This window comes from Pimephales promelas, chromosome 23 (genome assembly GCF_988280905.1).
Source record: "Pimephales promelas chromosome 23, fPimPro1.hap1.1, whole genome shotgun sequence".
NCBI classification, from domain to species: Eukaryota; Metazoa; Chordata; class Actinopteri; order Cypriniformes; family Leuciscidae; genus Pimephales; species Pimephales promelas.
The window spans coordinates 25,659,803-25,676,475 of NC_142791.1; the positions used below are offsets into that span (position 1 = coordinate 25,659,803).

At 37.0% G+C, this 16,673-nt stretch overlaps 2 protein-coding genes and 1 long non-coding RNA gene across 3 annotated transcripts; 1 reads left to right on the plus strand and 2 right to left on the minus strand.

The window, feature by feature from the left end:
- Window positions 1–8,907: 8,907 nt before the first annotated feature.
- pdxp (pyridoxal (pyridoxine, vitamin B6) phosphatase) lies at window positions 8,908–11,567 on the minus strand. The gene is made up of 2 exons (XM_039677380.2): window positions 10,955–11,567; window positions 8,908–9,824 (listed from the first exon to the last, which is right to left on the minus strand). The coding sequence occupies exons 1-2, from the start codon at window positions 11,565–11,567 to the stop codon at window positions 9,499–9,501; spliced, it is 939 nt and encodes a 312-aa protein (XP_039533314.1). The 3' UTR covers window positions 8,908–9,498.
- A 1,978-nt stretch (window positions 11,568–13,545) lies between these two features.
- Window positions 13,546–14,063, minus strand: LOC120482772 (uncharacterized). Its single transcript, XR_005623493.2, has 2 exons — window positions 13,929–14,063; window positions 13,546–13,848 (listed from the first exon to the last, which is right to left on the minus strand). It is a non-coding gene; the product is annotated as an uncharacterized LOC120482772 (long non-coding RNA).
- setd9 (SET domain containing 9) lies at window positions 13,725–15,580 on the plus strand. The gene is made up of 6 exons (XM_039677384.2): window positions 13,725–13,865; window positions 13,951–14,273; window positions 14,788–14,911; window positions 15,077–15,192; window positions 15,280–15,385; window positions 15,462–15,580. Exons 1-6 carry the CDS (start codon window positions 13,768–13,770, stop codon window positions 15,547–15,549), a joined length of 855 nt encoding a protein of 284 aa, XP_039533318.2. The 5' UTR covers window positions 13,725–13,767; the 3' UTR covers window positions 15,550–15,580.
- Window positions 15,581–16,673: the final 1,093 nt, after the last annotated feature.

Below are 16,673 nucleotides of genomic sequence, written 5' to 3' on the forward strand. Positions count from 1 at the left end.
AAAACGACAGTGGTACCCCTTACGTTTTTTTTTTTGGACGAAAAATTAAGTTTCTTCAATCTTCTCAAAACTCTGGATTCTGATAGAGGGCCATGAGACTTAGACCTGAGTGCAAAAATTGAGGCTCTAGACCCTTCCAGACCTGAGATATCGAAACTCAAAATTTTGACCCGAAAAAAAAAACGACAGTGGTACCCTTTTCGTTTTTGTTTTTTTTTCGGGCAAAAAATAAAGTTTCTCCAATCTTCCCAAAAAATCTGTATTCTGATAGAGGGCCATGAGACTTAAACGTGAGTGCAAAAATGGAGGCTCTAGACCCTTCCAGAGCTGAGATATCGAAACTCAAAAATTCGACGCAAAAAAAAAACGACAGTGGTACCCCTTTCGTTTTTTTTTTTCGGACGAAAAATTAAGTTTCTCCAATCTTCCCAAAACTCTGGACTCTGATAGAGGGCCATGAGATTTAAACCTGAGTGCAAAAATGGAGGCTCTAGACCCTTCCAGAGCTGAGATATCGAAACTCAAAAATTCGACCCGAAAAAATAAACGACAGTGGTACCCCTTTCGTTTTTTTTTTTCAGGCGAAAAATTGAGTTTCTCCAATCTTCTCAAAACTCTGGATTCTGATAGAGGGCCATGAGACTTAGACCTGAGTGCAAAAATGGAGGCTCTAGCCACTTCCAGAGCTGAGATATCGAAACTGAAAAATTCGGCCCGAAAAAAAAAACGACAGTGGTACCCCTTACGTTTTTTTTTTTTGGGCGAAAAATTAAGTTTCTCCAATCTTCCCAAATTCTGATAGAGGGCCATGAGACTTAAACCTGAGTGTAAAAATTGAGGCTCTAGACACTTCCAGAGCTGTGATATCGAAACTCAAAAATTCGACCCAAAAAAAAAACGACAGTGGTACCCCTTTCTTTTTTTTTTTCGGGCGAAAAATTAAGTTTCTCCAATCTTCCCAAAACTCTGGATTCTGATAGAGGGCCATGAGACTTAAACTGAGTGCAAAAATGGAGGCTCTAGACCCTTCCAGAGCTGTGATATCGAAACTCAAAAATTCGACCCAAAAAAAAAAACGACAGTGGTTCCCCTTTCGATATTGAGATCCCACGTAGCATTTATGCCATTGTAAATATCTCAATATCTCGGCTCTGGAAGGGTCTAGAGCCTCCATTTTTGCACTCAAGTCTAAGTCTCATGGCCCTCTATCAGAATCCAGAGTTTTGAGAAGATTGGAGAAACTTAATTTCTCGCCCTGAAAAAAAACCCGAAAGGGGTACCACTGTCGTTTTTTTTTTTGGTCCAAATTTTGAGTTTCTCTGATCTTCTTGAAACTCTGGATTCTGACAGAGGGCCATGAGACTTAAACCTGATTGCAAAAATGGAGGCTCTAGACCCTTCAAGAGCTGAGATATAGAGATATTTATAATGGCATAAATGCTACGTGGGATCTCAATATCTCGACTGTGGAAGGGTCTAGATCCTCCATTTTTGCACTCAAATCCAAGTCTCATGGCCCTCTATCAGAATCCAGAGTTTTGAGAAGATTGGACTTAATTAAACTTAATTTCTCGCCCCAAAAAACAAAAACAAAAGGGGTACCACTGTTGTTTTTTTTGGGGGGGGGGCCAAATTTTGAGTTTCTCTGATCTTCTTGAAACTCTGGCTTCTGATAGATGGCCATGAGACTTAGACCTGAGTGCAAAATGGAGGCTCATGGGGAGATCCCATGTAGCATTTATGCCATTATAAAAATAGTGGGTTTGCGGACAGTGAATTTTGGGATGGCGCTTGGTGCTACGGACCCCGGGGGGCCTGCTGAGTGCAGTAAAATACTTTTGATCACGACAGGAACTTTAGTTAAAATGTCTATCAAATATACTACCCGAAACCCCATTCAATAGATTGCAGACGGGATGGTGTCCAACATAAAAATGGTATGAAACTCATACAGGTTTGGAACAACATGAGGGTGAGTAAGTGATGACAAATATAATTTGTGGTTGAACTATACCTTTAAAGGCATAGTTCACCCAAAAATTTAAATTAGCCCATGATTTAATCACCCTGGCCTCTAGACATCCTTGGTGTCTATGACATTCTTCTCTCCGACGAAAACAATCAGTTATATTAAACAATGTCCTGGCCCTTCCAAGCTTTATATTGGCTGTAAATGGTTGTTTCTGTTTTGAAAGTCCATAAAAGTTTATCTATCCATGATACAAGTGCATCTCTCCATCATAAAAGTGCATCTATCCATCATAAACGTGTATCTATCCATAAATATATATATTAATATAAAATATTTAAAATATTCATATTTAAGTTGCGCTTTAGATTTAAGTCAAATCCATATGTCCTTTTGGCTGGAAGTTATTTTACTTTATAAAGTTTTAAGTATGGATATTTTTCTTACATCTCCATCATCCTCATTACTCCACATAAAGTCAACATCTGAGATATTTTCATCAGCTATATGTTCAAGCACTTCAGAACAGTATATTCTGCACATGAAAAAGTTTCAAAAATGTATTGGTACTGTGATATATATATTTTTTTATAAAAGAAATTTCAATCAGCATCACTGAAAATGTGACATCAGTAACAGGCTTTCAAACCTACTGTCCATTAATGGACAGACAGATTTAAAAAATCCTGATTTAAAACGTGCAATCCTACAGTCGATTTTTAACTTTAATTAATAAGTTCAATCTTTCTATTTTACATACAAACTATGAAATACTGGCAAAAATATATACAAAATGTAAATGCACCTTAGAAAATGTTGCTTGCTTCTGTGTTTGGAGTGAAGTGCTGACATGCTTCTCTTCAATGTAGAGTTTTTTATATATATATAATTACTACATGCAGAGCTTTACTGGCATTTGATTGGATGACAAACGCCAATCTCATGGACTGCAGGCTTTAAACTAGATGAAATGCTCCAGAAGTTAAAAAAAAGGGGGGGGGGGGGGGGCTGACATGTGATGTCCATTGTAATGGACACAGGGTCTGAATGGGTTAAGCTTTAACCAGTTCAGTACTGTCCACAGTAACAGCTATTAGCCAGCTAAACTTTTAATACCCTGTTAGAAAAAATATGTAGCTGCATAGTTTCATGTGGTTCTTCTCCCTCGCTGTATTACTGGTTTGATACGTGGGGAGAAATGTGCTGCTGGTTACGTTTGTGAGACAATCAGCTGTTTACTATTATTATATTAAATTATATATTAAAACCCTTGATCCTCACCTGACTATGGCTTTGTAAACTTTATCCATGATGTGGTTTATAATGGACTGAGGACTGAGGCTTACTCTGGCTATTCTCTGCTGTCTCAGCCGACGAGATGTTTGTCCCGTTTGAGCAACCATTCTTCGAAAGGGAGGGGTGAGCAGTGGGCTGAGCCCTTAGTGCAAACCTGGTCCAAACTCGCAACCGAACCACTAGATGTCGCTAAAAATCCCACACTGCACCTTTAATGACGGCCTCGGATTTAAACTTTAATGGGTTTCAATGGGCCATTTTTGGTCATTATGCTGCTGAGTGTTACTATTTGATCTAAACAGTGTGTATTATATTTTGCAAAATGGGATCACATGTTTTACATTTATCCAAAAACTCACAATTTTGCCAAATTACATACCATTTGCATGAAAACAGCCAAAATGGTCAAAGAAATTAAACTGCGAATGACCAAAAATGTCCCTAATGCAGCACAAGGGTTAAATACCATGGCCTACCTGAGCATTGTTTCCGACCATGTCCATCTCTTTATGGCCTTTATCACCAGATCTCAACCCAATAGATCATCTTTGGGATGTGGTGGAACGGGAGCTTCGTGCCCTGGATGTGCATCCCACAAATCTCCATCAACGAGAAGATGCTATCCTATCAATATGGGCCAACATTTCTAAAGAATGCTTTCAGCACCCTGTTGAATCAATGCCACGTAGAATTAAGCCAGTTCTGAAGGTGAAAGGGGGTCAAACACAGTTTGGTATTAGTATGGTGTTCCTAATAATCCTTTAGGTGAGTGTATGTAGCATAAAGCCGTAACTTTACAAAAAGGTGCCATTATTACTAATACATTAACAAATATTACATAACACTAAGCAATACTTTTTACACTATTCATTCATCTTTGTTAATGTTAGTTAAAAATAGAGCTATTGATAAAATGTTCGCTCAAGTCAATTAAATAATATTAACTGATAGAGCTTTTGATGTATTAGCAAATGTTACAATTAACATTAAACGTAGCCTACTACACTATGTATGTTCAAAATTAAATACATTTAAATCTCGAGTCAATACATCATCAAACCTCCTTCCAAAATGCGTTTTTGTCGTACCCCGATTCACTATTAAGCCTATTATAAGTGTTCACATTTTAGACCAGGAGGGATTTGTGTAGACCTACGTCACTCGCTGTGTGCGTCGCTCTGGCTACTTCGACGCCCGTGTGGTGTGGGAATGCCATAGGTTTCTATTACTCGACAGGTGAGTACGGTATTTTACTGAAGATATAAACTGCCAAATGTAGAGCTAACAGCGTTCATTGTAAAGATGATTGACTATTGTGACTATTGTGAAGATCATTATGGTTGTTGTGGCGCTGTGCTGGAATTTATTTTGAAGGACGTTAACGTCTTCAGCTAGTCAACTTGAGGTCATTTCCTTTTAAACTGGTTATATCTCAAGCCTAGTAATGAATGTTTTATGAGCGGTAGGAAGGAATATCTCTTTTTTTAGTTATGAAAAAAAAAAAACATATTCATCCGCAGTCACTCAAAGCCGAAGCACAACCAAAACAAAGTTCTTCCGCATAATGCATGGTTTTGTTTTTTATCCACTAGAGGGCCAAAAGTTACGGTGTACCTTTGTTACATTTTATAAATGCTTGATAAGTATTTTTATTTTTCATTAATTCATTGTTAACTAATGAAACCTTATTGTAGAGCGTTACCCCGCAATTTTAATCTAAAATACTTTCTTGAGCAGACAATAATGACGACACGAGATACAAGGCATATTTTTATTTCTTAAAAAAGTTGATTCACACCACATAGAGCGCATTAAATCAATTTCAAACCATTTCAGTTTACGTCAGATGCGTTTACAGACGTCCGGCTTCCCCAATTATTATCCAGAATCAGAAGTTTTTCTAAAGACAATGACGATAAATCCCTCAGGATCCAAGTTTTCATAATAAAATGTGGTCCAGGATTTAACAAACAAAATATAAAGCAAGATAAAGCAGTTGACTAAATATAAAGCAAGATAAGCCTTTTAAGATCACATGTTTTCAGCTCACTACATATGTATTTCACATTCAGTGGGTTTATATGGGTTATTTTGGCACATTAATTTTGCAGATTTTTTTTTTTCTATATTTCACACAGACGTGCTGCGCTTTGAGCTTTTACGCGAAGCAGAACCACTGACCGTCAAAATAACACACAGCTCACAAACACACCAACTACTTTGGTAAAAAAGGTCACTTTTGTTAATAAAGGCAGTTGAAACCCAATCAACAAACAAGTGAGAAGTAATCAAGAAAACTTTTCTTATCGCAAACACAACACTAAATCAAATAAATATGATTAAAATAAATAAATACACATAAAAAAATGAAAATAAAACATACAAGTTGGCACATAAAACTTTATTAGCCTTTGCACTGGTTAACCTCAAATATAAAACCTTCCTGTTACTAAGATTGGCACAGTGCTTTCTAATTCGACATAACTAATGACCAGTGTGGTCAGAGAAACCAATATTAGCATCAAGGAGAGTTACTCTATTGTCTTCTGACCATTTGTTGGGTGTGAACTTTATTTTATGAAAATTAAGTGACTGAAGCAGAAATAGGGCTGGTCGATATATCGAATATTAGCCACATTATCATGACCATAATCACAGAACATTGTGAGTATCAAATTTTGTTGAAAATTAAGATTAATAAAAAGTAGTAGGTGGTTACTAGGTCTGTTTTTTGCACTAAACATTTTCAATGGGCTTTAAAACAGTAGCTGTTCTATCAAATATATATATATATATATATATATATATATATATATATTTTGTTGGGCAAAACAAAACAAAAAAACACAGATTTTAATCACTCTATAGCCAATGACAAAATATCAAAAAGTATGTTATTGTCAAAATTTGGAAAGATTTTGCTCAGTCTTCATCAGGTCGATCATTAAAACACACACACGCTGCTTATTCAAACACAAATTACACTTTAAGATCTTTCAATTCATTTGTTCTCTATACTGATTAGTCTGATGACACTCCTGCATAATATACAATGTATTACTTTCAATAATACAAGAAAGTGTAAAAAAAAAAAAAAAAAAAAACCCTTCCAAATAAAATAAAAATAACATCCCTTAAAATTAGGGGTGTGACGATGCACTGGCTCACGAGAACGAGGCGATATTTTAACATTGTTTTAAAGAAACCTTCAAAATGATAAGAAAATTAGTCTATTATTTGACTGAAAGTCACAATGTAAAAACAATGCAAGTGCATTCAGAAATGTTTTAACTAGAGCTGCACAATTCTGGATAAATCGAGAATAACAATTTTGTGGTTTCAAACAGAGATCATGATTCTGATAGACACCTTAACCAAAATAAGGTGATTTACTAGATTGAGGTGGTCGATTTAAAATGTTTAAATCAAGCGTGCCGCACAAGCCCTTAAAAGTGAAGCCAAAACGTCTCGACACTGGCGGCTTCGGTTGTCTCTGATGGAAAAGAGCGAAGGGGCGTCGTCCATCTTTTTTTACAGTCTATGGTTTAAATCTATAAAAGGTAATAATAAATAAAATTTTAAATGAATGATTCAATGTTTTGAATCAATGAATCAATGTCAATGATTGTTTCATTACTGGATGATCAATGTTTTTTGAATGAATGATTCAAAGAAATACATTCTTTAAGAGCAAGGGGGTAATCCATCGACCGAAAGTTGAAGCCTCGCGGGAGCTGCCATCTTGTAGCAGAACTTCACTTGCGTTAGCATTTCCATTGACTCCCATTCATTTTGGCGTCACTTTGACGGCGAATAACTTTACATCTGAGGTGTTTGAAGACCCCATTTGTCCATTATTTATTTCTAAATAAACACGACAATGTATAAAATGCTCCATTACCTTGAAGCTTATGTTATAGCCCCGTAGAAGCATTTTTTTTTTGTAAAATTAGGCTAACGATTGCGTCATACCCACGCGACTCTCTGTCGCGCAGTAGAGAGATTACCGTATGGACAGGAGGAGAAGCTCGCGAGCAATCGGGGAAACGTGGAGGCAAATTGACAAAATAATTAATCAGAATACCTAGCAGAATTGTCTCCTTCTCCTAGCTCATGGACAGCTCCTACTCACACTCTCCGCCTATGCAAGTTTCGGAAGGGAATGATTCAGATTTCTCATGCCACGGCCACTAGAAGACAGACTAGTTGCTCACGTCACATCTACGTTAGTCTCAGCCTCAGACGTCACGCCCACGGAACGTTGGCTAAACGTCTGATGCATATGGTACACAGTGATGTTTTCGTCAGTTATGACGATAACGAAATGATTTCGTTAACGCACCGTTTTTTTATGACGATAACGCGACGATGACTAGCTAAAAATAGCTCTGAGGTGACTAAAACATGACGAGACGTTTTCGAGTTTTCGTTGACGAGACGAAATGGTGAGCGGGCGACTTCCGGCGACAGCGACCGTTGGGGCGTGTCCAGCGACTCGACAACATTGAGAAATTTGTAACTTAACGCAAATGAAGGGCGATTTTCACGAGCGACAACCAATAGGAGTGAAGTCAGCGGAGCGCGTCACTCTTCAGTGCTGAGTCTGATTGAGGCAAGTTGAACGAGAAGCTCATTTTAGCAGTCAAAAACTGTCCTATAATTGATGATATATCTCCGCGTACATACAGTGGTGTTCATCGTACTGACTCCGTGACTGAACCCAGATAGACCGGTATTTGCCCGTTTGCTGCAGTTAAATTGCCGCGATTGCAAAGAGCACTCACTGTTTCTCGTTCATCTTTAATATTATGCATTTTATACTGATTCCATTTATATTTAGACTTTTCCTTACAAAATATTTGTTTGTAGCAGCAATAAAACGTATTTGTTGTCTCACATAGAGTAACTTCCGTGAATGTCACTCACAAACATTACTAGGCAACCAGTAGTGGGGAACGCCCTCCAGCGCAGCCACAGGCGACCTGCAGCGACAAAGTCGCGTGTAGTGTGAACGGGGCTTTATACCGTCTATGTTTAAGAGTCACGTGTCTCCACCTACTGGTGTAATGATGTAATCGATAGTTATTTAAAGGGCCATGTTACTTTCAAAAGGTGATTTGCTCTATTTGGATCGCTACTATACATCAGTGTTTATATCTGAACTAGAAACTTTTATTTGTGACAATACAAACTTTTATTTGTGACACTCTATGGTTGAAAAGACTCTCTCTGGCTTAGATCCAACACAGATCTGAATGTTCACTACATCAGTTAGTTTTTGATGAGTTTGCTCTAGTAAACTAATCATGTAATGAATGTCATTTCTGCTCTACTTTCCGTGCATGAATTATCATGTGAAGTAAGAGACGGAACGATATAAATGTAAACGCTGTAAAAGGTTTTCCCACAAACTCAACTCCGTCACGCTATCACGAGAAATATCGTCCCGCTTTAATATCGCGAGATGTCGTCACACCCCAACTGAAAATACAATTACCTGTCAATAATTAAATAAAATATTAAATAAAATTATGCCCTAAATTAAATCCGCTTATTTATTATTACCTTTCAAAAATTAAATAAATAAGATATTTTATTTTGAAAGGAAAGATTTATGGGTATCTTATTTTTAAAGTAGTATATTGAAGTAGAATTCAGTCATAATTTACTCCCACTCTAAACCTACAGTTTATGGATTTATTTCTTCTATAGAAACATTTAATAATAAAAATAACACAAAATAAAATTGAATAAAAAATAAAATCCTCTTAAATAGTATTACTCTTCAGGTGATAATTTAAGGGGATTTTATTTTTTAATTTAACTTATTTTTGTGTGTTATTTATTTAGATTCATTTAAGAAAGTTGATGATATTTAAGGTGATTTTATTTCCATTTTATTAATTTTTTTAAAGATATATTTTTTTTCAGTAATATTTTTTTCAAAAAAAAAAAAAAAGAATAAAATCCCCTTAAAAAAAATAGAATAAACTAAAAGAAAATAATATGGTAGAAATATTTTGAAATAGTATATTTAAGTAGAACTTGGTCATCATTTACTCACACTTCAGGAGAACATTTAAGGTGAGCGTCCGGCGTCTCAAACACATTCATGACACACTATTCATGGTGGTGATGTTATTGACCAGGCTGTGGAGACACTTAACTGTACATGAGAAACAGCATCGGGATTGAAACTGCGGATACAGTCGTGGTGTGAGTGTGTGTGTGTTTTACTCCTCTAGGGCCTCCAGGAAATCGGCCACGGACTCCACCACGTAATCGGGCACGCAGTCCTTCTTCCCCGGCTCCTCGCTGTCCCTGTACCGGTGCGCCTCCTCCAGCGTGGAGACGCCCGTGAGCGTGAGGACGGTGGAAAGCCCACAGTTGCTGCCGAACAGAATATCCGTCTCCAAGCGGTCGCCGACCATCAGCGAGCGATCCGGATCCAGGTCAAACTGACTGGCGATGCACTCGTACATGAAGCGGCTGGGCTTCCCGATGACCGTGGCCTTCCTGCTGCTGGCTGTCTCCAGAGCCGCCGTGAGACTCCCGGAACCTGCCGGCACATCACACACACACACTGCTGTTGTAGATCACTGAATCACCAGCACAATGACACACTTCTAGAGGCATGTACAGCTCTGTTCAAGCTCAATCACACTAGATGCGCACATGTTCTCTTCTCAACAGGTTGTTTCATCACATTTAAAAGAAAGAAAAACTAGGAAAGTTATTTTCAGGTTTCCACACTTTCTGACCAAAAGATTTCCCTGGTTTTTCCAATGACTTTTCCAGTAGTTATGACTGATTAATGACTTGTTTCATGCAAGTCTTTATAATAAACAGACCCTTGGAACAGATTTCTATCATTTTGCATATTTTTTAGGTTTTACAGGACTGTGAGAACCAAATATTTTGCTTGGAGATTATGTGCATCCCTTGTGTATTTTCATTATAATTAAGCACATTTACACCTATAACTATTATAATTTAAATTAAGCCTTTAATTTATGCTGATTAAAAAAACTAGGGCAGTCAAACGATTAATCACAGCCGAAATAAAAGTCTGTGTTTACATTATATATGTAGGTGCACTGTATAGTTATTTTGCGTACATACATACATATATATATATATATATATAAATACACACACATGTTTGTATTTATTAAAATAATATTATCATGTATATACTGTAAATAGATTTATATATAATTTATATTATATATAAAAAAATATTTTTTTAAAATAAACATGCATGTGTGTGTGTATTTATATACAAAATAATTATACATACACAGTGCACCCACATATTTTATGTAAACACAAACTTTTATTTCGGCTGCGATTAATCAGGATTAATCCTTTGACAGCCCTAAAAAACATTATTATTAATAATAATATTTCTTAATTGCATTAAAGGAAAGAGACTATGGAAAATGTGTTTAAAATCTTGGTTCAAATAGACTAATTACTGTCTCATACACAATATAAAATGAATGTACACACACGTTATGTATATATATAATTGGTAGCAGTGTGTATCTAGCTCCTTAACTTTTCCACTTGTGGTTTTTGAGGTGAAATGTGACCTGAAATACACTGAAACTTTGAATCATTTTTTTTAAATCATATAAATCTGCATATGAGCTGAACATCCCAAAGTACCCCTCCTCAACGCCTCACCCGGGGTGATCCTGCCTCCTCTCAGCGGGTGCCAGGGGTCCGGGTCGGTGGCCAGGAACAAGCACTCAGAGTTCATCAGGTAACAGCTAGCTTTGGCCAGCTTCATGAAGGTGAAGTTCTCGTCATATCCGACCAGCACAGCCTTGACATCCGGATCCAGGGGGCAGTTGTAGATGCTGGTTCCCGGCTCCCGGTCTGCGGCTTCATCCTCCTCCAGCACCGGGACCCCGGCGTCCTGCAGCTCCTTCATCACCCCGCCGCAGCCGATCACGAACACCTTCCCCTGGAGCCGGGCCACATCGCGCAGGTACGCGGCGGAGCAGTACGCCGAGCTGAAGATCTCCTCCTCCGCGATGTCCGTGAAGCCCAGGCGGCTAAACTTCTGCACGTAGTTCTCCCGCGGCCTGGTGCAGTTGTTAGTGACGAAGAACACCCGTTTTCCCCGCTGCTTGAGCAGACTGACCACCTCCGGAGCCCCGGTAACGGCCGCTTCCCCGTTCCAGATCACGCCGTCGCAGTCGAACAGCACGTTGTGCTTCGAGTCCAGCAAGTCTCGGATCTGAGCGCCGCGGAGCGTCACACAACCCTTGCCGCCACCCACGGCACCTGCCATTCTGCTGGCTAGAGTTCCTATGATGGAAAGCTTTAAACTACGACCGTTTTATTTAAACGCGCTGATGACTCTGTACGTTAACCGTTAGTGAAATGAACGCAGGACCGAAGCGGAGCGGTTCACCAGCACGTCCATCTCTGCTGTTCCTGCAGACGCCTGATGACGGACCAATCACGTTCTAGTCTGTCGGAGAGGATACGCCCCTTCCCTTTGTGTCCTCCAATCAGAAAGCGAGCAGCAGCACGATGATTGAAGTGGGCGGAGCTTAGTGACCCAGAGGTTATCTCTAATTGGTCAGGTACAATGGGTCTAGTTAACCATTTTTCTTCATTTACAGCTTAGTTTGCTGCATTTTTTGTTTATTGGTTCATTTTTAAAATGGGGACCGTACAAAAAAACATGATTTAAGCCAATTACAAACCCATTAGGTTAACACTTTTAAATAATACTTTGAACCCTGGCAACATATAGAAATTATAGTTTTTCTCGATTGTTTACACACATTTTCTGAAAGCATGCCTCATTCTCTCCGAACTCTACACACAAATCAAAAAACACACACAATGGGCAAAATCCCTTCTGAAAATGGTATTTCTAATGACACAGAAGAATTTACTGTATACAATTACAGTAAAAAATAAAATAATAAAAATGCTGCCCGAAACAGTCAGGGAATTGCAGAGAATTGTGTGTAGTGTTTTGAAAAAGTGTGTTTTAGAACTGCAATTTGAGTGTAAAGCAGGAACTGTGCTCGTAGTTTAGCAGAATGGTTCAGGCGGTTGGTGCATGAGTTACATGTTGTGGTCCTTGTGTCTCTAGCGCCAGTATTTTGTGTGTAAACAATGGAGAAAAACTGTAATATAGCCTACATGACACATACATACAGCACCGGTACAATTTTGAAAGACAAAAAATCATCAAGCCACCATTTATTTGATCAGAAATACAAAAAAAAAAACAATAATACTGTGAAAAAATTATTACAATTCAAAATAACGTTTTTTTTTTTTCATTTTAATAGGCTATACTTTAAAATATAACTTATTTTTGTGACACAAAGCTGAATTTTCAGCGTAATTACACCAGTCTTCAGTGTCACATGATCTTTTAGAAAATAACATTAGTTATAACATTATAACATTAGTCATAATGTTCACAACACTTTTGAACATTAGTGTGTATTGTTACAAAATCTTTGTATTTTAAATAAATGCTGTTCTATTGTAACTTTGTATTCATCAAAGAATTCTGAAAAAAAGTATTACAGGTTATAAAAAATATTAAGCAGCACTACTCTTTCCAACATTCATAATAAATCATCATATTAGAGTGATTTCTGAAGGATCATGTGACACTGAAGACTAGAGTAATGACGCTGAAAATTCAGCTTTGATCACAGGAATAAATTACACTTTGAAATATATTCAAACAGAAATTTTTAATTGTTAATAATATTTCACAATATTACTGTTTGGTTTGTGTTTTTAATCAAATAAATTCAGCCTTGATGAGCAGAAGAGACTTCTTTAAAAACATTACACATCTTACAGATCCCAAACTTTTGAACAGCAGTTAGTAGTGTATGTATGACTGTGTGTGTGTGTGTGTGTGTGTGTGTAAAAAAAATCTCCAGAGCGTCTTAAAATTTAACTACATATGTCCTGGAGTTTGCCCTCTCATAGTTGCACTAGTAAGATAACTTGTGTCGTTACAGAGAGTGACTGATCAAGAGAGATGGTATTATATTATGTATAATTCTAAAGCATGTCGAATGAGTGAACATGTGACATTTAAGAGTTCAAATACATTTAACATTTTATTTTATTTTTGTATAGGTCTCCGAAATGCTAGGTGGCGGTCATGTATTATACCGTGGAGAGATCCGATTCATTTTTGGCGAATCCGTTCGTTTCAGTGAACCATTTCAGAGAAGTCCCGGGGTAGTATTTTTCTTATTTCAGAGAAGAAATACCACGGCTTATCGCCATATTCTTAAATACTTGATACTGATTATGTATGAATGAAGTGTTCTCCAGACTCCATAAGAGTCTAGCAATTTACAGGCGCTTTGTGAATCGGTTCAACTGAATCTAAATGAACGACTCATTGGTGAATCGATTCGGACCTCAGTGCAGCAACACGAGACGAGCTAAAGCTGCTTGAAAGCTACTGCACATGTACTCTGATGTAAACAAGAAATATGATTAAAGCTCTTTTTAAAGCTTTTGAGGTCCGATGGAAATCCTACAGGCACAGATTTGTCCCCTGGATAGCTTTAAATCTGCAGAAAAACGAGAGGTATAGCTCAGTTTGTTCTCTGCTTCAGGTTTGGTCAACAACAACAGCCTTGTTCACTATTACCGCGTGTTTGTTATTCTCCCAGAACTCTCCGTCACGTGAAGGATCGATCCCAAGACAAGTTAACTCAGGATGAGGAGGTGTCCGAATCTCTCGTGTGTTTATTCACTGAACTACTGAAAAATGATCTGAAGAATCAACGTGAACTGATCCGCTTACTCCCTAAATCTAAACAAAACATTTACACTAATGTACAGAGTGAAACGCATGATGCTCCCTGTACAGTGATGTTGAATACTCTGGGCTTCGTGACCGAGCGGAAGTGCAGCTCACTACAGCACGCGGGGACAGGGGTGTTTGTCACGCGCGGGCGCGTGCAGAAAGGAAGTATCGTGGCGATGTATCCAGGTAGTCCTTATATGACGTCATGTGTCAATGTAACACTTCAGTTCGGGAACATTCCAGACAGCCTATTTAAATAATAACAAAAAACATGACGACATTCCAGTTTTTTTGTTTTTTGTTTATTTGTTTGCTTAAAAAATACCTTTAACTTTTTTTAACAGAAAAAGTATGTGTATATATATGTAAATTAAATAAATTAAAATAGATGTGTTTTTAAATCTGAATTCGTGAAAATATATATATTTTTTTGTAATGGTTAATAAATGATTTCTCTTTTTATATATATATATATATATATATATGATATTCTCTTTACAGTTTAATACCTATGATCGTGTCTTATAAAGTCATATTATTCTAGTTCTGTCCTGCAGCTTTCCTGTTATTAATATTTGAATGTATTATAATCCTATAATTTACTTCTGTCTGTTCTGATAATGATTTTATGGAATTATTTATATTGGTCTGTTGCATAAGGAATTCTTCATAAGAGTTATGTCTTGATGTTCTTTCACAGGAACCATCTATCAGGCAGATGAGCCGATCTTCTTTCAGTCGATCAGAAATCCATTTGTGTTCAGATGCATAGATGGCATTTTAATTGATGGCAATGACAAAGCCATGTCCAAGATAGTGTACCGGTGAGCATCATCATCATCATCCTGCTAGCTTAAAGGGCGATGTTTGCATGATTAGCTGAATTAGCATAATAGGAATTATGGGAATTATCCCATTTAATGCCTTCATTCAAAGTGCATTAAAGTGCAAAACATAAAGACAAATGAAATGTTGACTGATGGAAACAGGTCGTGTAGTGGACGGGACAGGTTGGGTCCCTTCCGTTTGAGTGACAGCTCCTGGTTAACTCCTCATCCCGTGAACCCTCTTGCAGTGGGACAGTATGTGAACAACTGCTCTAACGGTCAGACAGGTTAAACAATCAAAGGTTGACTGTCCACAGTCATAGAAGAAAACACCTCTGAGAAGAATCTTGTCTTGTTATCCACAGAGAAAGCTGCGAATGTCTGCTATCAGGAGTTTGACGTGCCGGATGGGTTTCCTCTGGAGCTCTGTCAGTTCCTGCCGAATGTTAAATACAGAGCTGATTCTCAAAGGCAAGACCAAACATTTCATGACCTGTGTTATTAGGACATTCTGACATTTCCTGAAAATCTCATCTTTCTTTTTCAGACCTTTGCGCTGTGTTGTTCTCGTGTCACTAAGAGATATTGATCGTGGTGAAGAACTGTTCTCCAACTACTACACAATTGTGCAATAAATTAAGTTGATTTTTCTAAAGCAAAAGTGTGTCACTTTACCATGTCTCATTGGATAACATGAACTGAGAAACATTTTTACTGCATTTACTAAACTTTGTTAATGTTAATAAGAAACATTAAGGAATTTTTGACCAGGATCAGAAAACAATCAGGATTTTTTTTTAATCTGCACCTTAATTAATAGTTGCTATTTCACATCATAATATGGTATTCTCTAGACAATTCAGTGACAATAACTTGTGTTAAATAAAAAATGTGTTTTATACAGTACCAAAAAGCCCCTGAAATAAATTCCAGGGCAAAAATATCCACTTTTAAAAAGTAGCGATTCAGTTTTGAAAAAGTATCGATTCACTTTCGAAAAAGTAGTGATTCCTTTTTTTTAATTAGCCATTCTTTTTTGATAAAGAAGCGATTTAACTGAATCTGTACAACAGCTACGTTTAATTCTGAATATTATATTTTATTCTGGTGTGCTTAACGTTATCGTTTTCTTAGAGTTTACTTATAAAAATAACATAAAAAGTTTGCACATGCATAATGTTAATTTGCACGTCAAATCGATATTAATTCGAGATTAAAAAATATACAGGACACACACACGTATAATATACAGTATAAAAATAACGTACACAGACACATACATCTATCTATAAATTACAGAAACGTCTGTCTGTGTGTTATTCACATATCTTGGTAAAAGAAGCACTTGTTGGAGATGTTTTGATGACGTGTAGAAGGTTGTAGTTTAAAAATAAACATTCTGACATTAAAGGGTTGTGGTTTAAATGGTGGTGGTTTGAATATTGAAAATATAGAATATTGAATATTCTGCTCCCTGAATTGTCACGCTTATTCACTTGTGGATGTTAACTGAGTTAATTTTTGAAAAAGTATCAATTCATTTTCACAAATGTAGCGATTCAATTGACAAAATAGCGATTCTTTTTCTAAAAAGTATTTATTCACTTTCGAAAAAGTAGCGACTCATTTTTGAAAAAGTACATATTCACTTTCAAAAAAGTAGTGATTCTTTTTGAAAAGATAGCAATTCACTTTTGAAAAAGTAGTGATTCACTTCAGAAAAAGTTGTGATTCTTTTAAAAGTAGCGATTCACTTTCA

Coding starts and splice junctions, on each gene's coding strand:
- setd9 (XM_039677384.2), top strand. CDS start 13,768: ATGATTAAAGCTCTTTTTAAAGCTTTTGAGGTCCGATGGAAATCCTAC. Junction 13,866..13,950: donor AATCTGCAGAAAAACGAGAG/GTATAGCTCAGT, acceptor TTATTCTCCCAG/AACTCTCCGTCACGTGAAGG. Junction 14,912..15,076: donor ATGTCCAAGATAGTGTACCG/GTGAGCATCATC, acceptor TGATGGAAACAG/GTCGTGTAGTGGACGGGACA.
- pdxp (XM_039677380.2), bottom strand. CDS start 11,567: ATGGCAGGTGCCGTGGGTGGCGGCAAGGGTTGTGTGACGCTCCGCGGC. Junction 9,825..10,954: donor AGGAGGCAGGATCACCCCGG/GTGAGGCGTTGA, acceptor ATGTGCCGGCAG/GTTCCGGGAGTCTCACGGCG.